General features: G+C 44.7%; 1 protein-coding gene across 4 annotated transcripts in view; it reads right to left on the reverse strand.

Moving 5' to 3' along the window:
- The window catches only part of GNAL (G protein subunit alpha L), a 433,000-nt gene that overhangs the window by 259,290 nt on the left and 153,530 nt on the right, over positions 1–20,180 (reverse strand). The window contains exons 1-4 of one of the 4 annotated variants that reach the window (XM_077492427.1): positions 11,004–11,024; positions 6,896–6,968; positions 4,757–4,811; positions 3,482–3,601 (exon numbers count right to left, since the gene is read on the reverse strand). In XM_077492427.1, coding sequence (XP_077348553.1) covers positions 3,482–3,601; positions 4,757–4,811; positions 6,896–6,930 — 210 coding nt within the window. In that variant the 5' untranslated portion in view covers positions 6,931–6,968; positions 11,004–11,024. Of the gene's footprint in view, positions 1–3,481; positions 3,602–4,756; positions 4,812–6,576; positions 6,653–6,895; positions 6,969–10,242; positions 10,976–11,003; positions 11,025–20,180 lie in introns of those variants that run through there. The other 3 variants (XM_077492426.1, XM_077492425.1, XM_077492428.1) reach the window with 3 other exon arrangements.

Genomic DNA, 20,180 nt, shown 5'->3' on the forward strand with positions numbered 1-20,180 from the left:
GTCACAAATTTAAGAAAAAATAACATAAAGCCCAACCCTGGGCAGAAAAAAAAAAGAATACCCCTTGCAGAGGGGCTGTAGTGTGCTTGCACTGCAAGGGTTAATCGCGTGCTTTATCCAGAGAAGAGGAAAACCCGTTTACATGATCCTCCCCCGTGATCTTTCATTGGAATATCCCTCGGCGTCCTCAAGTCCAGTGCAGGGCTCTGGACCTTGCTCTGGTCTTGATGACATCAGGACCAAAGACCACAGAAGCTGTGGGGACAGGTCTATCTGTGGGAAGGAGCAGAAGATCTGGTAAATCTTCTATTATTGTTCTTCTAGGCATAAATGAGCAATTAAACCTTGCAGTGCAGGCACAGCGACCCAGTGCAAGGGATAAATGTTCATTTACCTTGATTTGGGCTTTAACGTGTGAGCAGTCTGCCCAAAGATTGAACATCAAAACATTTAACACACAAAATAAGCAAATCATACCCAGAATTCTATTTGCACCAAAGCCACAAAAAACAAGGCACTGTATAGTTCAAAATATTCTAGATAATTTCCAGAGACATTCTAACAATAATTTAAAACACCTAAGTTGATCCTGTAAAACTCTACCGCTGAAAATTAAGAGAGATACTAAACACCTACGTTTGTCACATTTTTTGGCCTCATTCATACAAGCGTACACATGTGTCAGGGCCATGTTTGCAGGATGCAGAGGTGTTCCATGCATTCCATATGCAGGCAGTCCCAGTCATGTCAATCAGGATGCAGCAGCTGCCAGGACACAGCCTCTACTCCTAATCAGACTTTGGTGTGGGTGCGTTTCCCTGAACTCATACTGTCTGCGTTTGGAAACACGCACCCACACGGATGTCAAACTGGGAGCAACGGCTGTGTCCCTGCAGCTGCTGCATCCTGATTGACATGACTGGGACTGCCTGCATGCATGGAACATCTGTGCGGGCAAACATGGCCCTGACATGGTGTACCATGTGAACAAGGTATTATAAACAAATAAATACTAAAACAACAAAAATATTAACATTAACATTAACAGAAGGCTAAAATATTAATTGGCGTCTTCATACTGGTCAGAAAAAACTAAAAAACAAACACACACAGATATTATTATCTAGTGCCCAAAATTTCAGGGCAAACTTTTAAGATGATCCTTATGCCCAGTACACACAATGAGAAAAAAAAAATACCGCTTTCAGGGCAATCTTCCAATAATCTGATCGTTAGTACACAGCTTTCATAAGCCTATCACAACAGTTCATGCGAAAATATCGGAAGGGACAAACACAAAACTTTTTCTCGTGTGATAACAGAACAAACGTTTTTCGTGCAATTAGTGTGGTATTTCTACAAAGACCGAGACCACACATGTTCGGAAAAAAAGAATACATTACATTTTGTCACTTCTGAAGTTGCATTTTGTTGTATGAGAATTTTCGTAACTTTTTTTAACCTATTGGTTTTTGATACAGGACGATCATTCTTCCAATATTTTCATTGTGTGTATGAGGCATAAGAAATCAGTGATCGGTGGTAACTGTGCAAAAGGTATAGAGCCTCTGGGGGTTATTTACGAAAGGCAAATCCACTTTGCACTACAAGTGCAAACTACAAGTGCAAAGTGGACTTGTAATTGCACTGAAATTGCACTTGGAAGTGCAGTCGCTGTAAATCTGAGGGGTAGATCTAAAATGAGGGGAAGCTCTGCTGATTTTATCATCCAATCATGTGCAAGCTAAAATGCAGTTTTTTTTATTTTCCTTGCATGTCCCCCTTGGATCTACAGCGACTGCACTTCCAAGTGGACTTTCAGTGCAATTTTCGAGTGCACTTGTAGTTTGCACTTGTAGTGCAAAGTGGATTTGCCTTTAGTAAATAACCCCCAATGTCATTCAACAAGTCACCTTTACAGAACAGCCTTTTGATCACATAAAAAAACTTTGTTAGCAATCCATAAGATTGTACAGCTGTTCTTTTGTCCATGACAAGGTTAGTGTTTGCATACTCAAATGATAACAGTTGCTCAGAACAGCTGATAAATGAGCTCACTACAACCATTATAAAATATCATGCAGCTCACAGAACTCACTACAAGAAAAGTCTTTTCACTATTCTGTAATGCAATAATAAAACAAGCAACTTGTACAGGAATCTGCCGTGTACATCATCGAAAATCACAGAGTCCCACAGCTGTAACAGTAGTGGTTATTTACTAAAACTGGAGTGCAAAATCTGGAGCAGCGCTGCATAGAAATCAATCAGCTTCCAGGTTTTATTGTCAAAGCTTATTTGAACAAGCTGAAGCTAAAAGCCGATTGGCTACCATGCACAACTGCACCGGATTCTGAGTGTTCCAGTTTTAGTAAATCTCTCGAGTGTAAATAGAATTAAAGTATGCATTTTTCTCAACACTCTTTTCAGACTGCATATCATGGAAATACAATCAACTTAACTGATTACTAAAGATTTCATTTATTTTCTGATTTTCTTGTGTTTAGCACATGCAAGCAATTTTTCTACAAAACACAGTATAAGGGAACTTAATTCAGTTTGAAACACAGACCACAAAAAATTATTTCCAGCTTATGTCCACCGTACATAACAGTACAAAGAAATAATCATAATAAAAATATAGCCAGCAATTTTTTCCTCTAAGCCTTCACCAATGTTTATCTTGCCACTGTATTCATGTGAAATGTGGTGATGTGAACTATTTTACAATATAAAAAGCTTATCATCTAAAGCTTTATAGATTCAAAATAACTTTTACTCCACCACATTTGAGAAACACAACATGGAAAGTCTTGTGAAAAAGCAATAAACCATACTACTGTGAAAAAGTTATAAACCATGCTACTGCAAGTATACAACATAGATCCCCTGTATAAAGCAGGTATATCGTACTGCCCTTTATTACTCTAAGCTCCGGTTCACATATATACGAATTGAATGCGTCTTGAATCGCTTTCTATTTGCATGACATGTGAACCAAACCAGCTTTCTATGAAGCCAGTTCACATATATGTGGGCCAGTTGCGGTGCATTTTTAAATAGTCCTGTATGATTTTCAGTCTGGTTCAAGTGCGATTTCAAGTGCCATAAACTTTAAAAATTTGCACGGGAATCGCACCTAAACCAGTGAACAAAGCCGCACAAGAACGCCTTTGAAAAGATCGCACTGAAACCAGCCCCGCACATATGTGAACCCAGACTTAGGGTTTCCTTTTATTTGGAGCAAAAGCTAGCAAGTGGTCACTCAGTTCAATAAGATCTCTGCATGCTTCCTTGTCTGAACCCAACAGAAGCCATCCTAATTCTCCTCCTTTCTGCAACCAGATTATTGTTTTACAAAAGAACAAATAGACGTAGACAGGAAAAGCACTAAATTCAAACTTGGAACTGAAACAGCAGTACATTTTGACACAAAAGCAGCAAGAGCCAGCTGAATAAGTAAAAGGTACCCAAAGCCTACCTGTGTGTAATCAAAGTCTGACAGTGGAGCTATACTCTTGATGTAGTCAAGGCGGAACTGGTTTTCAGGATTTGCCAGTGGAACTGGAGGTATTAAGGTGCTCATTGCAGATACTATAGTCTGCAAACAAAATAGAGAACATTTAGGATTGGCACTGATATGTCATAGTATTTAAGCAAAATGCAGCAATTATTGTGAATTCATATTACAGGTGCATTCTTTGTCATATGTTCTAGTATAACCTCTTATGCCGCATACACACAATCGAAATTCTCATCGGAAAAAGCTCTGATGGTCTTCCCGATGGAATTCCGACGGAATTCGGCTCAAGCTGTCTTGCCTACACATGGTCACATCAAATTCCAATCATTTATAACACGGTAACGTACAACACGACTAGAAAAAGGAAGTTCGATAGCCAATAGCCAATAGCTTCTGTCTCGTAGTTGAATCTGAGCATGCGTGATTTTTGGCGTGTCGGAATTGCATACACACAATCGGAATTACCGATAGAAAGTTTTTCCGTCTGGAAAACTGAGAACATGCTATAAATTTTTGGCTGGCGGAAATTCGGACAGCTAAATTCCGATGGAGCATACACACGGTTGTATTTTCCGATGAAAAGCTCTCATCGGTCTTTTTCTGGCCAGAATTCCGATCGTGTGTACGCGGCATTACATTAGCACTGGCTTCCCGAGGCCAACTTTTAAAGACTCTAGGTAAGTATTGTAGGGGTAGCCCTAGACATGGTGGGTAGGTAAGTATTGTAAGGGTAGCCCTAGACATGGTGGGGGTCAGAAGATGCAACCACTGCACAATTGTCCCTGAGAATGATTACCGTACTAACAACATTTGGCCAAACATGCATGTTTATGTACTGAGAAGGCATACCTGGCATCAGTCTTATCTTGGGGAAGAAACAGGGATTTAAAAAAATCCATTTTAGATGGATAGATTGACCCTCTTCACCCGATCAATCAGGCAGTGGGTGTTAAGGATACAGAGTGCTCATAGACTCAAGATACCTTCCTGATCTGACCACGGTCAGAAATATTGGTTGATGTCCACCTCATGCACAAGGGTGGTCCTAGCCACGGTCGGCCCTTATATATGTTACTATGAAGGCAGATGACTCACTAAACCATAACAATAATCTCGTATTTCACAAATTGCTTTGGTTTTTCAATGAAAAACATGAATAGTTGATCCTAAAAGACCATCACGGACCCCTGGTCAAACAGATATAGAATCATACCACGGATTATAAAAACTTACCACAATGGCATCTTTAACATTTTTCCGAATATCCTGAATTTTCTGCTTCTTTTCCCTAAGTAAAAGGCAAAGATTCTTTAAGTTTCATTTTCACAAAATGATCAAGTTCCTATATCAACACTATTCCTTGTCTGAGTTACATCATTAAAGAAGGACAATGTTTATTACCAACATGGAAACAATAACTTGTAGGACAATACAAGTACTTCTCTCTCAGCCACCGTTCCTTTAGTGCAGGGGTCTGCAGCCCTTTGCTTGTTTTTATCTAGCCCTTGGGGCACTATTTCGAATTACTGATACCAATGCAGGGCACATTTCCTTTCAATGGACATCAATGATGGGGCACAATTCCTCCCAATGCCACCAATGTGATGGGGCACAATCCCTCCCAAGGCCACCAATAAAGGGTTACAATCCCTACCCATGACACCAATGATAGGGCTCACTTCCTCGCAATGATACCAACGATGGGGCTCAGTTCCTCCCAATGACACCAACGATGGGGCTCAGTTCCTCCCAATGACACCAACGATGGGGCTCAGGTCCTCCCAATTACACCAACGATGGGGCTCAGTTCCTTCCAATGGCACCAACAATTGGGCACAATTTCTCCCAATGACACCAACTATGGGGCACAATTCCTCCCAATGCCACCAATGATGGGGCTCAATTCCTCCCAATGCCACCAATGATGGGGCCCAATTCCTTCCAATGCCACCAATTATGGGGAACAATTCCTCCCAATGCCACCAATGATGGGGAACAATGCCTCTCAATGCCACCAATGACGGGGAACAATTTCTCCCAATGCCGGGGAACTATACCTCCTAATGTGACCAATGACAGGGAACAATTCCTGCCAATGCCACCAATGAAGGGCACATTTTCTTCCAATGACACCAACAATGGGGCTCAAATCCGTCCTATGGCGTCAAAAATGGGGCTCAAATCCTGCCATTGACACCAACGAAGAGCACAATATCTCCCAATCACCCCAACAATAGGGCTCAAGTCCTCCCAATCACACCAATAATGGGGGGTTGTTTACCCCCACTGATGGTGGGACAATCTGGCCCCCTATAGCCTAAAGGATAGTAAACTTGCCCTGTGTTTAAAAAGTTTGGAGACCCCTGCCCTAGAGGATGCTAGGGATTCCTTGAGCAATTTCTGACTCTCAGAGGAGTAACCACTAACACCAGAAATCTTTTTAGCTATCTGTAAGGGGTGATTCCTCTAAATGACCACAAATGCAAGGAACATTCTTTCCACAAACCATCACAATAATAATCAATAAGCTGTAGATATAATGATTACTACTAGCATGGGTTTCTTGAGACTCTTTAAAACTCCATGTTAAAAAGGTTGAGAAAGATTGAGAAATATTGTTCTAAATGATTTTATAAAACTAGATTACTGCACCATGGTGCTCCTGTGGTTCAGTATGCCTACATGCATCTCAGCAGACAGCCAACACTGCATGCTGGTACTTTTAGTTCCTCAATAGCCAAATACCTAGAGGTTGCTTAAAGCTGACCCAATTACACAAGCCTTATGCCCAGTTACCAATACTAATACAAAAACATAGGAGTAGCTGAGCAGAAGCACGGTCATTGACATCAATAGTTTATAGAACTCAAATTCTGTATGACTGCTGGGAAGGGTAGAAATAAAACTCCGGCTTCAGAAATTGTACAAGATAAGGAAGCCGTATGGTCAGACTACAATCATGGTGACATCTGACTCCACACAGATGAATTCAAATAGATCTACTATTTGAAATATTTGACAGATTTAAATGACTGTGTTGGCAAAAGCCGCACATCCTTATCTGCTCCTGCTCCTGCCTGCCTTCTGCACACACAGACACAGAATTTAGATATTTGCTGCTATGTAAAAGTATAGTCGCCATGTTGTTGCTACACAAGGGCCTGTCAAACGCTGCAGTAGCAACAGCAGAAAATACAGTAGAGAAGCCTACAGGGTAGGAAAACACACAGGCGTGCATGCACAATGTAGACCATACTGCTTTAATGCATCAAGTCACTATATATCTATATCTACATACATAGAATTGGGAGAAAATACATACAGCATGATTCATGAAAGGACATATGTATTTTTATAAAGCAGTATCCTTACTCTGAATTAAATCCATTGACATGGAGGATCCTCATCTGTTTCACAATCGTGCTTTTCCCTGACTCACCAGCACCTGCCAAAATATATACAAAAAAATACAGACTCAGATCATGTCTTGATAGAACAACATCCATGCATTTCCAACACTACTTGCAGGCCCTGCGCTCCTCATCTCCCCCCCCCCCCCCCCCCCCCATCATCTGATCACAGATTCATGTGCACAGAGAAATAGAAAAAAAGGGAGTATAAATTGGTCATGTGTGTCATTCAGTAGTGACATTTTGTATACATCCAATGACTACATCAGCAGCTGGAAGAGAAAAACGTTAAACAATCAGCACACAAATATGCAGCAAACAGCAGGCTGACAGCGATGGAAGGAGAGCAAAATCCAGACAAATGTCATTGCATAAGACATGAGCAGTTGGGGCACATCGCTGGGAACATGTGTCTCCCTGTACATAGGACGCCTCACACCCAGCGTCCCCCCTGCCTGCACCAAGCTTCCAGAGGGGGGAGGGGGGTAACCCCTTTACTGCTACCACTGATCGTCCTGGGGGGGCAGCCTCTTCTCTCCCACCACTGATCTTCCTAGGGGGGTAACCCCTTCTCTGCTATCAGCGATCATTCCGGGGGGAGGGTTAGCTCCTTCCCTGCTACCAATAATCATTGCAGGGGGGTTAACCCCTTACCTATTACAAATAATGATTGGGGGAGTTAAGCAATGAATGTGTTAACTCTTTGTCTGCTGGGAGTAATGCTCATGTGGGGGGGTTTGACCTCTTTCATGGTACCAGTGATGACTGTAGAGGGTTACAAATGATGATTGTGTGTGTGTGTGGTGGGGGTGTATCGACCCCTCCTGCTAGCAATGATGATCATGGGGGGGTTATCCCCTTCCCTGCTTCAGTGATGCTAGTGAAAGGCTGACCCCTTGCCTACTACAAATTATTGTGGGGGGGGGGGGGGTAAACCCTTCCCTGCACCCACTGATGATGGTTGGAGAGGTTCCTCCACCCCTCCTGACTACTATGAATGATGGTGATAAGGGGGGCACCCCCTCCCTGCTACCTGTGATGATGGGGGGGTAACCCCTGCCCTGTTACATGTGAGGAGGGGGGGGGATAACCTCTGCTATATCCCTTCCCTACTACCTTTGATGATTGGGGGGGGGGGGCAACCCATGCCCTACTACCTGTGATGATTGGGGTGTTTACCCTGCCCTACTACCTGTGATGGTTCCCCCACCCCTTCTGACTACCAGGAATGGTCATAAGGGTAGCACCCCCTTCCCTTCTACATGTGATGATGGGGGGGGGATAACCCCTGCACTGCTACCTGTGATGATGTGGGGGTAACCCTGTCAATGCTACCTGTGATTATGGGGGGGTAACCCCTTCCCTTCTACATGTGATGATGGGGGAAACCCATTCCCTGCTACCTGTGATGATGGGGGGGGGGGGGTTTACCCTTCCTGACTGACTGTGATGGTTCCCCCACCCCTCCTGACTACTGGGAATGAGGGTCATAAGGGGGGACACCCCCTTCTCTTCTACATGTGATGATGGAGTGGGGATAACCCCTGTCCTGCCTTGTGACAATGTGGGGGGTAACCTTGTCAGTGCTGTGATGATTGGGGGGGTAACCTCATGTCTGCTAGCAGTGATGATTGGGGAGGTCTACTGCCTGCTAACAGTGATGATGGGGGGGTGCCCTCATGCCTTCCAGCAGTGATGATTGGGGGGGTAACCTCATGCCTTCTAGCAGTGATGGGGGGTAACCTCGTGTCTGCTAGCAGTGATGATTGGGGGGGGGTTAATTCCTGCTAGCAGTGATGATTTGGGGGGTAACCTCATGCCTTCTAGCAGTGATTATTGGGGGATGGGGGTAACCCCATGCCTCCTAGCAGTGATGGGGGGTTGGGGTAAACCCATGCCTCCTAGCAGTGATGATTGGGGGTGTTGGGGTAACCCCATGCCTCCTAGCAGTAACCCCATGCCTCCTAGCAGTAATGGGAGAGGGGGGTTGGGGTAACCCCATGCCTCCTAGCAGTGATGATTGGGGGGTTGGGGTAACCCCATGCCTCCTAACAGTAATGGGAGAGGGGAGTTGGGGTAACCCCATGCCTCCTAGCAGTGATTGGGGGGGTTGGGGTAACCCCATGCCTCCTAGCATTGATTGGTGGGGTTGGATTAACCCCATGCCTCCTAGCAATGATTGGGGGGGGGGGTTGGGGTAACCCCATGCCTCCTAGCAGTAATGGGAGGGGGGTTGGGGTAACCCCATGCCTCCTAGCAGTAATAGGAGGGGGTGTTGGGGTAACCCCATGCCTCCTAGCAGTGATGGGGGGTGGGGTAACCCCATGCCTTCTAGCAGTGATGATGGGTGGTTGGGGTAACCTCATGCCTCCTAGCAGTGATGGGGAGTTGGGGTAACCCCATGCCTCCTAGCAGTAATGGGAGGGGGGGTGTTGGGGTAACCCCATGCCTCCTAGCAGTGATGGGAGGGGGTGTTGGGGTAACCCCATGCCTCCTAGCAGTGATGGGAGGGCGTGTTGGGGTAACCCCATGCCTCCTAGCAGTGATGGGAGTGGGGTGTTGGGGTAACCCCATGCCTCTTAGCAGTGATGGGGGATTGGGGTAACCCCATGCCTCCTAGCAGTGATGATGGGGGGTTGTTGGGGTAACCCCATACCACCTAGCAGTAATGGGAGGGGGTTTTGGGGTAATCCCATGCCACCTAGCAGTAATGGGAGGGGGGTGTTTGGGTAACCCCATGCCTCCTAGCAGTGATGGGGGGGTTGTTGGGGTAATCCCATGCCACCTAGCAGTGATGGGGGGGTTGGGGTAACCCCATGCCACCTAGCAGTGATGGGGGTTGGGGTAACCCCATGCCACCTAGCAGTAATGGGAGGGGGTTGTTGGGGTAACCCCATGCCTCCTAGCAGTAATGAGGGGGTGGTTGGGGTAACCCCATGCCACCTAGCAGTAATGGGAGGGGGTGTTAGGGTAACTCCATGCCACCTAGCAGTAATGGGAGGGGGTGTTGGGGTAACCCCATGCCACCTAGCAGTGATGGGAGAGGGGGGGTTGGGGTAACCCCATGCCACCTAGCAGTGATGGGAGAGGGGGGTTGGGGTAACCCCATGCCTCCTAGCAGTGATGGGGGGGTGTTGGGGTAACCCAATGCCACCTAGCAGTAATGGGATGGAGGAGTGGTTGGGGTAACCCCATGCCACCTAGCAGTGATGGGGGGGGGGGGTGTTGGGGTAACCCCATGCCACCTAGCAGTAATGGGAGGGGGTGGTTGGGGTAACCGTGCCCAGTGATGCCCCCCGTGTGACTCACCGAGTAGTAGCAGCCGGTGAGTGGCTTTGTAGGCCAGCCTCTCCTTCTGCAGCTGCTTCTCGATCTTCTTGTTGGCCTCTCTCTGCGCCTTCTCATCGATGCGCTGATCCTCCGTCTTGCTGTTCCCCAAACAGCCCATGGTGGAGGTGAGGATGATGAAGGTGATGATGAAGGTGATGATGAAGACTCTCCGTCCAGATAATAAGAGAGGAGGGGGGAGTGGGGGTGGGGGGGTATTGGTGGTCCGGGGCTATAAATAGTCAGTGGGGGTCTGTGTGTGTGTGTCGTCCTCTTCCCCCTGCTCCCTCCCGGCCTCCTCCTCCTCCTCCTCCTCCTCCTTCCTCTTCTCCTTCTTCTTCTTCTCCTCGTCCAGGTGTCAGCAGTGCCGGGGACACATAACGCCGCAAAGGAAAATAGCGATGAAGGAAAGCGGTATAAAAAAGGGGAGTCTATAAATAACACAAAGAGGGAGAGGAGAGGAGAGAGAGGAGAGAGAGAGAGAGAGGGGGAGAGGAGAGCAGAGCTCCTCCTGGAAACCAGCCTAATGCCGCTCTCCCTCCCCTCATACACAATCCTGATATTTCTCGGCAAATTTCGGGCTATTTTTGTCTCTCACTCCGCACCGCCTCTAGCGGCAACACGACGAACTGCGCCCAGCGGAAAGGAACGCCCCCTGACCATGCATATGTACACATGCACCCCCTCCCCCTCCTCCTCCACCCTAACACACATCCCAGCCCCTCCGACAACCAGGCACATACTGTAGATGCAGCCGTGCAAAACCTATCATCAGCACATAGCGCATGCTGGGCTTCCCTGCTCTTCTTCCCGACTGGCGGCTGCTGCTGCCGCTGCTTCCTCCTCTGCACTAACCCTTGCTGCTCCCATCTACTAGCGCTCTCTGCCTGGCCACCGTAGGAGAGCGACATCTAGTGGCTGATTTAGGGTACCGCCGCTGCTACTGTACACATGGATTGTAACACAAGAAAGTTTTTTTTTTATCGTGAAAATGTAAAATCATATATCATTTTTATAATTTAAAGTGCTTCTATAGAGCCGTCAATTTACACAGCGCTTTACATATACTTTGTACATTCACATCGGTCCCTACCCTCAAGGAGCTTACAATCTAAGGTCCCTAACACACCTTCATATACTAATTTCCAAATTGTATTTTCAACGATTGTTATTACAATGCTGATGCTATCATAATAAAAGTGTATGCTGCGACCATATCATTTCCTTGGGCTGGTGCTACCACTAGGCGAACTAGGCACCCACCCAGGGCACACTGCCGCATAGGGGCACAGCTGCTGGTTTACAAAGAACAAAGGGAAAAGTGCCTCCAAATGCAGACTGTATTAATCATTTATTTAAAAAAAAAAAGGATACCAAATGGCAACTCACATAACAAGGTAAATAATAGGCTCATCGGAAAAAGGTATAAGTCCGGGACCCTGTGCAGGATTACCCGCCAAGGAGCTACCAGGGTCCGCTGCCATTCTGTAGAGCAGGAGTCTCCAAACTACGGCCCTCCAGTTGTTGAGGAACTACAATTCCCATGTGAATTCCCATGTGAATGTTAGAGTTTTACAATGCATCATGGGATGTGTAGTTCCACAACAGCTGGAGGGCCGTAGTTTGGAGATCCCTGCTGTAAAGTGTTTAGCAAAACCATTCAAGATGGCCCACAGCATCAGTGGGATGACATCACCGAAGTCTGAGTCACACGTTTTAGAACATGCGCCATGAAGTCTATGGGCAGCCACGCTCATTCATTATGAAGATACAGAGATGAAGAGCCTCTATATATCAGGACTGGTCACTGGCACTGAAATGTATCAGTATTTTGGACTGCAAATCACTTGCTTTTTTAAAATAATGGTATTATCATCATGGTTCCGCCTCCATTGCCAAGAACTAAAGAAAACCACAAACACTACTAGAGCCCCCCTTTAGGATAACATTTTTTTTATCCACCCTGCTTTAAATTGTATTTCTGCTTTTGCAGTCAAATAAAAAATAACATTTTTTGAATTAAAAAATAAGACAACAGTAAAGTTAGCCCAATTTTTTTTATATTGTGAAAGATGATGTTACGCCGAGGAAATTGATACCCAACATATCACGCTTCAAAATTGTGCCCACTGTGGAATAGCGGCAAACTTTTACCCTTAAAAATCTCCATATGTGACGAAAATATATATTTTTTTCTTATTTACTCTATTTTTTATTTTTACACTGTTTTTTTTTTTTTAATTGTGTCACTTTTATTCCTATTGCAAGGAATGTAAACATCCCTTGTAATAGAAAAAAGCATGACAAGGCCTCTTAAATATGAGATCTGGGGTCAAAAAGACTTCAGATCTCATATTTACCCCCAAGAAAATGCTTGAGAGAAAAAAAAAAAATGTTGCTATAAGAGCAATGGAAGGGAGTTACATTTTGACGTCGCTTCTGGCCTGCATTGGTATGGAGCCAGGTGGGGGCCATCTTCCACTAATGTTTAGAGGCAGGAAATAAAAACCTTTCTGGTTTGCATTTCTGATTGGAGCTTTTTGTCGGAAAAAAATGCAAAACTTGCCTAAGCTGTGTACAAAAAACGCTCTATATGAGGAACTGGCATTTTTTTAAGCCCATCGTTCATGGCGCCTAATACTCACCTGAGCCCCCTCTCAACCCAGCTATGTACACGAGAGCCTCGGCTGTCCTATAACTCCCTCTCCTCATTGGCTGAGACTGATTTGGACCTGTGCACAAAGCAAGGTCCATAAAGAATTGGATGAGCGAGTTTGGGGTGGAGGAACTTAACTGGCCTGCACAGAGTCCGGACCTCAACCTGATAGAACACCTTTGGGATGAATTAGAGCAGAAACTATGAGCCAGGCCTTCTCATCCAATATAAGTGCCTGATCTCACAAATGCGCTTCTGGAACCTTGCGGACAGCCTTCCCAGGAGAGCTGAAGCTGTTATAGCTGCAAAGGGTGGGCCAGCTCAATATTAAACTCTACGGACTAAGACTGGGATGTAATTAACATTCCTGCTCATGTAAAGGCAGGTGTCACAATACTTTTGGTAATATAGTGTATTTGCTACTATCATATACTTTCAATAAAAAAAACATATTTCTTACCTTTCTAGTTGTTTTTTGGCAGCAGGTTTATACCGAGGACTGAAACCTATTTTATTGATTACATCTCTGACCAGTCCCAGTTATCAGTAAAAACCCCAAAAAGTTCTAATTCTTTCCCACTCTATCCAAAAATATATTTAATTTTTTTTTTTATTTTATCAGTTGGACTAAGACCCTATTTAAACAGGAGTTGAGTCCCACAGTTTGAATGAGCCAAGTGCTTTGTGGATGTAGCCCACTCAAGTCTATCGTTATCGATCGGTTGCATGGATACAGCTGCTCAGCCCAATTTGACAGGCGTGGGGGTGAGCAACCTAAACACACAGTCTGAGGTTGATTTAATAAAGGCAAATAGACTGTGCACTTTTGCAGGTGCAGTTGCACCAGAGCTTAGTAAATGAGGGGAATCTCTGCTCCATCAACCAATCACGTGCATGCAAAAACTGTTTTTCTATTTTCCTTGTGATACCTGTGATACCTGTGATTGGGTATTCTTTGTAAAGTGAAGCTTCCACTCATTTACTAAGCTCTGGAGCAACTCTCTATTTGCCTTTAGTAAATCCACCCCTCTGTGTCCAGGGCCAAGTATCCACACACCTGCCAAATTGGGCCGAGTGGCTGTGTTCCTGCAACTGATGCGAGTCGCCATAAACGTGAATAAGCTGCCTGCACAAAGCATCTGTGGCTCAAGCTGCATAAACACAAGACTCAATTATGAGCTATGGGCCTCACCACCATATGAATGAGGCCTTCTGCAGGGCTGGATCAATTGGTAATTTCATCCAGATAATGGTTTGAAACAGAAGTTAAAGTGGTTGATAAGAAATATGATCAAAGCATATCCCTCTTTAATGTGTACTTGTCTCAATTAAGAGCACAAAGTGTCATTTCTGTCTGCTGCTTCAATCCACTGCTATCAGCATGAATTACTTCTGACAAGTTTTCCTGACACCAAGAAAAGAAAGGTGACAGGGGCGGAACCTCCAGTTGATTGACAGCCCTTAGCTCAGTTTCTGTGTGCTGTATGAAGCAGGGGGGTCTGCTCCCTCCAATCAGCTCTCGGAGTTCTATTCACTGAGCTCTGTAGTGTGTGACATCAGCTTTCAGCCCCTTTTTTTATGACAACTCAGACAAGCTTTATAAATTATGGACTTTGTACAGATGTAGAAAAGACGGCAGATAAACAGGTACAATTTATGTAGGAGGATTTTTTTAATCTCTATATCACCTGAGGCAAGTTAGTTCACTGAGTATATGTAAGTGTTTACAATCACTTAAAGATGATGCAATCAATGTTCCCTTCTATAAACATTTAAAATCAATGCAAGCCAGAAATCAAGAAAAGTATCTAGTTTTGTAGCAGTTGCAGGACCATGTAGCACAGGGTTGCTCAACCGCATCAGAGTGCATTGCACCAGTGCAGGAAGCAAGCAGCCACAAAGGGAGCAGGAGCCGCATACGCCAAAGCTTCCTCTGTAGTGCCAGCTCCTGTCCCAGGTGGAGTGATACCAAGTGCGCTTCACCTGGGACCTTTCTAGCAGCCTGGAGCCTGAGAGCGATGCCAGTAGAAGCTGGAAGAGGAAAAAAAGGTCAGTCTATTAAACATCACATACACCATGCTTTTGCAATGGGCATATAAAAGGGTTAACAACTATTAGGCTGCTTTCACACTGATCAGCGGGTGCAATGCAGTGCTCCTGCGTGTTAGCTGCACTGAGCCATAGACTTCTATTATATCCTGCAGGTTTTGATGCTCTTTCAGAAAGTGCACCACACCGCACGGTATAATAGACGTCTATGGCAAAGCACATCTAACCCACAGCAAAGCCGCAGGTGCACTCTGCTGCACCCGGAGGGAGGTAAACTGCAGCGCATCAGTGTGAAAGCAGATATATAGGGGGCTCAGGGCAGTTTGAGCTTGTTTACATTTGCTGTCAGTTAAGAAGTTAACTTAAGGATGATTTTCTCCATAAAGGAGAAGTCCATCAGCTTAGGGAAAAAAAACGAAATTGAGGACTCATAGGGTAGGGTTATAGGGGTATGCCCAGGGAGTATGTCCTCAAAGTTTTGCCAGTGTCCAGTCACAAATACAGAAGCAGCAGTAGCATAATGCATACTGGTTCTGGCCATTGGAGGAACAGTCCTGCCTCCTAAAAAAATACAGTTTTTTTATTAACCTGACACTATCTCATTCTTTTTACCCTTCTTTGACCGCTTATCCTCACCTTGAGGTTCCCAGGTCCACAAAATCCCAAATCAAATACATTATAGTCACAATAAGATGCAATGGTGACATTAGGTGCACCAAACTTCACTTTTCTCACTTCACAGAAGAATTTCTACTACTCTTCTCAATGCTATATTTTTCTCTAACACCTCATGACACTCTAAATGTTGACTTTAAAGTAGAACTAAAGTAAAACCAACTTTTTTTTTGATAGCATAAAGGAGGGTTATAACCCCTGTCGGATGTTTTTGCCATCTGTGTCCTATTGGGAAGATGTCCCTTCACTTTGTGTCCACAGCCAAAACATTAAGTTAAGGGAAATCCCTCGTCACCAGAACTAGTGTTGCCATTGGAAGATTTCCCCTCTATTAACTGATGAGGGTGAATTTTCTTAACAGGGGCAGGGACAGCAATAAAAACCTTACAGGGGTTCTAATCTCTCCCCACTTTATCCAAAACTAAAAAAAGTTTTGCCTTTAATTGTACTTCGAAAACACAACATAGCTTACAATACTGTCTATTGATGTTGTGCATGATGTCTACACATTTTAATATAATTTGGAGTATGAATTGTGTGAAGACAAAAAATTATTTAGTTGACAGCAACACTTTTCAGGTGTGATGCTTTTATAGAAATAAATAAATAAAAAATGTTCAACAACTGCCCTTCGATGCAACCATTTACACTATACTGTTATGTGGTTTGGAAAATGATGGACAAATAACAGGTTTATATGTCTTACCCGTAAAATCATTTTCTTGTAGTACTTAGTATAGTACTTCTTTAACAATGGGTTATGCCAATAAAGTGACTGGAATCCGGCAAAGCAAATTTTTAGGAACAGCCCTGTATAGGCCCTCCCACTCCAAGCATGCCTTCAGTTTTGTAGCAAGCGATAACAAGAGTAAATCAGAGATACAGAGAGGAGAGCTGTGTCCTGTGATGTACTCCAAGAAAAGGGGTGTTTCATAGGTGAGACAAAAATCCTATTTTCTTAATCATTTATTAGTAATGAATGGCCAATTTGTAACCAATGGTACATCCAAAAGCAGTCCAACTGAGGGGTGGGCAACACAGCAAAAGAATGACTAACAAGCCCAAGAAAACTAACAAGGAAAAAATGGATAAGGTCCTCCTGGTTACAGAGCGGCCTGAAGAACCTTAATCCTGAAGCTGGTATTTGCTGAGGATTTTAATTTCCACCAGGTAAAACTTAAACGTGGGAAATGAGGACCAGGGGGCAGTCTTGCAGATCTGAGAAACCAACGCCTTATTATTGAAAAGGCCAAGAAATACTAACAGATTTAATAGTGTGTCTTGACCAGAAGGGGTGGGTCTTCTCCCCTAGGGTCACAGACCAAAAATATGTGTTGCAAATCCACCTGGCAATATTGAACTGCAGAGTCCTGCTGACCCCTACAGGGGCCTTCAATCCCGTGGAGAAGGCAAGGAAGAAGCTTCAAGGAGAAAAGGTGTAGACCAGATTGAACTGATCCCATGGAGTCACTAAAGAAACCACTGCAAAGGCCCAAGGTAACAAATCTGTCCAGTTTTTTGCTGAACCTGGAAGCCATGAGGTCCATGTCTGGCATTCCTCACCTACAACAGAGAGCGCACAACACCTTCGGAAGTAGAGACCATTCTCCACAGCCAGATGTTGTTGACTGGGAGTTGTCCAGATATCCCACAATGGAGATACCCTGAGAGTGAAGCAGGTTAGAACAGGGTCCAGCACCTTGGTAATGACCTGCTGTGCAGTGGACAGGCTGAAACGAAGAGGAACAAATTGGTAATGTTGTGTGCCTACCAGGCAGATTCCATACATAACTTTCAAATCTGTTAAAAATAATCTGTTGAGAATCTTTTAGTTTAGTATGGGATGCCTCCTTTTTCCTTGGGGATGGTGAACAGGTTGGAATAAAAACCCTGGAACCCTTCTGCTTCTAGACAGGTATGATGACCCCTGGAGAGAAAAGTTGCTCCAGAGCAGCAGATAGATCCATCCAACCTAGAGGAAAAGTTGGCAAATTTGACAACATGAAGCGAGGGAGAGGCTGGGAGCAAAACTCTAATCTGTAGCCTCTGGGTATGATCCTCCAAGGCTCAGCCAGGGAGTCAACTGATCCAGAAAGCTAGAAGAATTTTGAGGAAAAAACAAAGGAAACATGGTTTGCTAATCTTATAGCACAGAGAAGCTGTTCACAAAATGACACTAGCAAAAAAATGAAGGCATGCTGGGAGTTTGAGGGGTTATACAGGGCTAACCTTACAGCTAGCCAGTGTCCAATCACCAGAAGGCAACTGCATAAAACATGGGTGCTCAACCTGTGGTCCTCCAGCTGTCCCATCATGTTAAGCACAATTGGCATGAAAGAATTAGTGTCCTTTGATGTACGATTAAAGAGGAAGTAAGCCCTGATGGGTTTACTTCCTCTTTGTCTCCCTGCAAAGGTAAAGCATAATGGACTACTATGCATCGCATAGTAGCCCATTATGTGTCACTTACCTGACACAGGAGCCAGCGATGTCACCGCTGTCCCCTGTAGTCCGGAGCGTCCATCTTCTTCCGGGTATCGCTACTCACAGCGCCGGAGCAGCGATGACGTCACTCCCGCGCATGCGCACGGGAGCCGACACTAACGGCATATCGCCATTAGCAGCGGCATGCTGCTAACGGCGATAGTGCGCCTGCGCGCCGCTGTCTACGGCGCATTTGCCGTAGAAAGCTGTGACTGTCTTTTAGTAAATATCTCCTAAACCGCGTAGGTTTTGGAGATATTTCTTGGACCTACAGGTAAGCCTTAATCTAGGCTTACCTGTAGGTCAAAGTGGTTTGTAAGGGTTTACAACCACTTTAAGAAATGTTTTTGGCATGTGGATGTGTAAATGCAAGGTGGGTAAACTCCAAGACATGAAATCATGTTTTCAGTTAAAAGCTTATGGAAAGCATTTTGGAATTGCTACAAAACTGTGTATGACTAGTGAACTTGAGTTTCCAGGTTCCCCTCTGCTGTAGATAATCACTATTTCACTTTCTTGTGTAATTCTTCACTTATGCTACATTGTGGAGTACACAGCACAAGGAATAAGACAATGCTTCACAGCAGATGATTTTCTGGAATAGCAAACAGATGTAAGGTGGGCATGCCTACCACCATCTTCTGATAGATCAAAAATCTGTCATAGGTGGACTGATAGTTTCTTCAATCTATGGCAGTGTCAAATTAAATGTTCTGTGTCCTTCACCCCAACTTCTGGATCATCCAGTAAACAGCATTTCCCTAGACACTTCTAGTTGCCATACCTTCACTATCCAACATGTTTGTAAGCTAATTTACAAGAGAGAGGTAAAAATGGATCACACATGTCCCAGATCAACAATAATTATTCTCTAGGTAGATGTTCTTGAACTTCTCTCTAGGCTGCATGTACACAAATAACAAACATAAAATGTTACTATGTTTTAAAAAAAATGACTTATGGGGTATATAGGAAAAATATTGATTTTGATTAAGTGTTTGTTACCCTAAAAATAAAAAATAAATTAGATCCTGTTCCTTTAAAGCATGTAATTTGCCCCCCCCCCCCCCCCCCCGTATCACCTGAAATAACTTTCTGAGATTCCTGGTTCAGACCTCATGTAAACCGACCATGGTTTATCATGGCTGCTGAGCCCTGACACCTTGGTCAGTTTACGTGCCTCCACCATCCGCAGCTCTCCTGTCTCTCCCCTTTGCACTCCTCTATCCTCTCCCCCTCCCTCCCTGCCTGTCAGCTCACCAATCCTCTCCTCCTGCTGTAAAAATTACTGTGTTTGCTTTCTATAGTTCCCCCTGTTAAGCTCCCCAGTGTATGTGATTTATAAAAATACGCTGCCTAATACCTGATTTCCGAGCGCCGCTCGGCATTCACGTGATTGCCTGCTGGTCTCCGTCTCTCCTCTCCTCGTTCCAGCTGACGTCAGTGGGGGGACTCAGCACCTCCCTCTGCAGCTATCAGATGTGGAGAGGCAGTCACGTGAGCGCAGAGTGGTGCTCGAAAATAAGGTATTAGGCAGCGTATTTTTATAAATCACATACACTGGGGAGCTTAAAGTGGATGTAAACCCACTCTCATCCTTTCTAAACTACTGCAATATTGGTTATCTAGAAGGATATACATGCCTCCTGCATATATACTTATCTGTCAAATGTTTCCCCTCTGTCTGCTATGAAACCCAAAAAACTGCAGATTTTGTGGGTGGGTCTGTTTTCCAGGGCTCAGTGGGTGGAGTCGTGATGTCAGTAGACTCCCCGCCCACCTCTACACTCCCCTTATCAACATGCATTTTCTCCTGTGTATTTCTTACACTGAACTTCTGCTATGATCACTAACATCCAGTCAAAACCCAGAAAAGTCCCCACATGACTTCAGCATGCCAAATCATGCTGAGGTGTGGAACAGCCAATCCTTGCAGAGCAGCAGAAGAAAGGAGTGGGAGGGAATTAAAAATTAATGCATGTCTCTTAGGCTAGTGCACACGATATGTAAATCACCTGTCACTCACAGCAAGGGGGAGGGTTTGACAAAGTTTTTC

This window comes from Lithobates pipiens, unplaced genomic scaffold (assembly GCF_037356315.1).
Source record: "Lithobates pipiens isolate NorthernLeopardFrog02 unplaced genomic scaffold, aLitPip1_a1.2 Scaffold_19, whole genome shotgun sequence".
Lineage (NCBI taxonomy): Eukaryota > Metazoa > Chordata > Amphibia > Anura > Ranidae > Lithobates > Lithobates pipiens.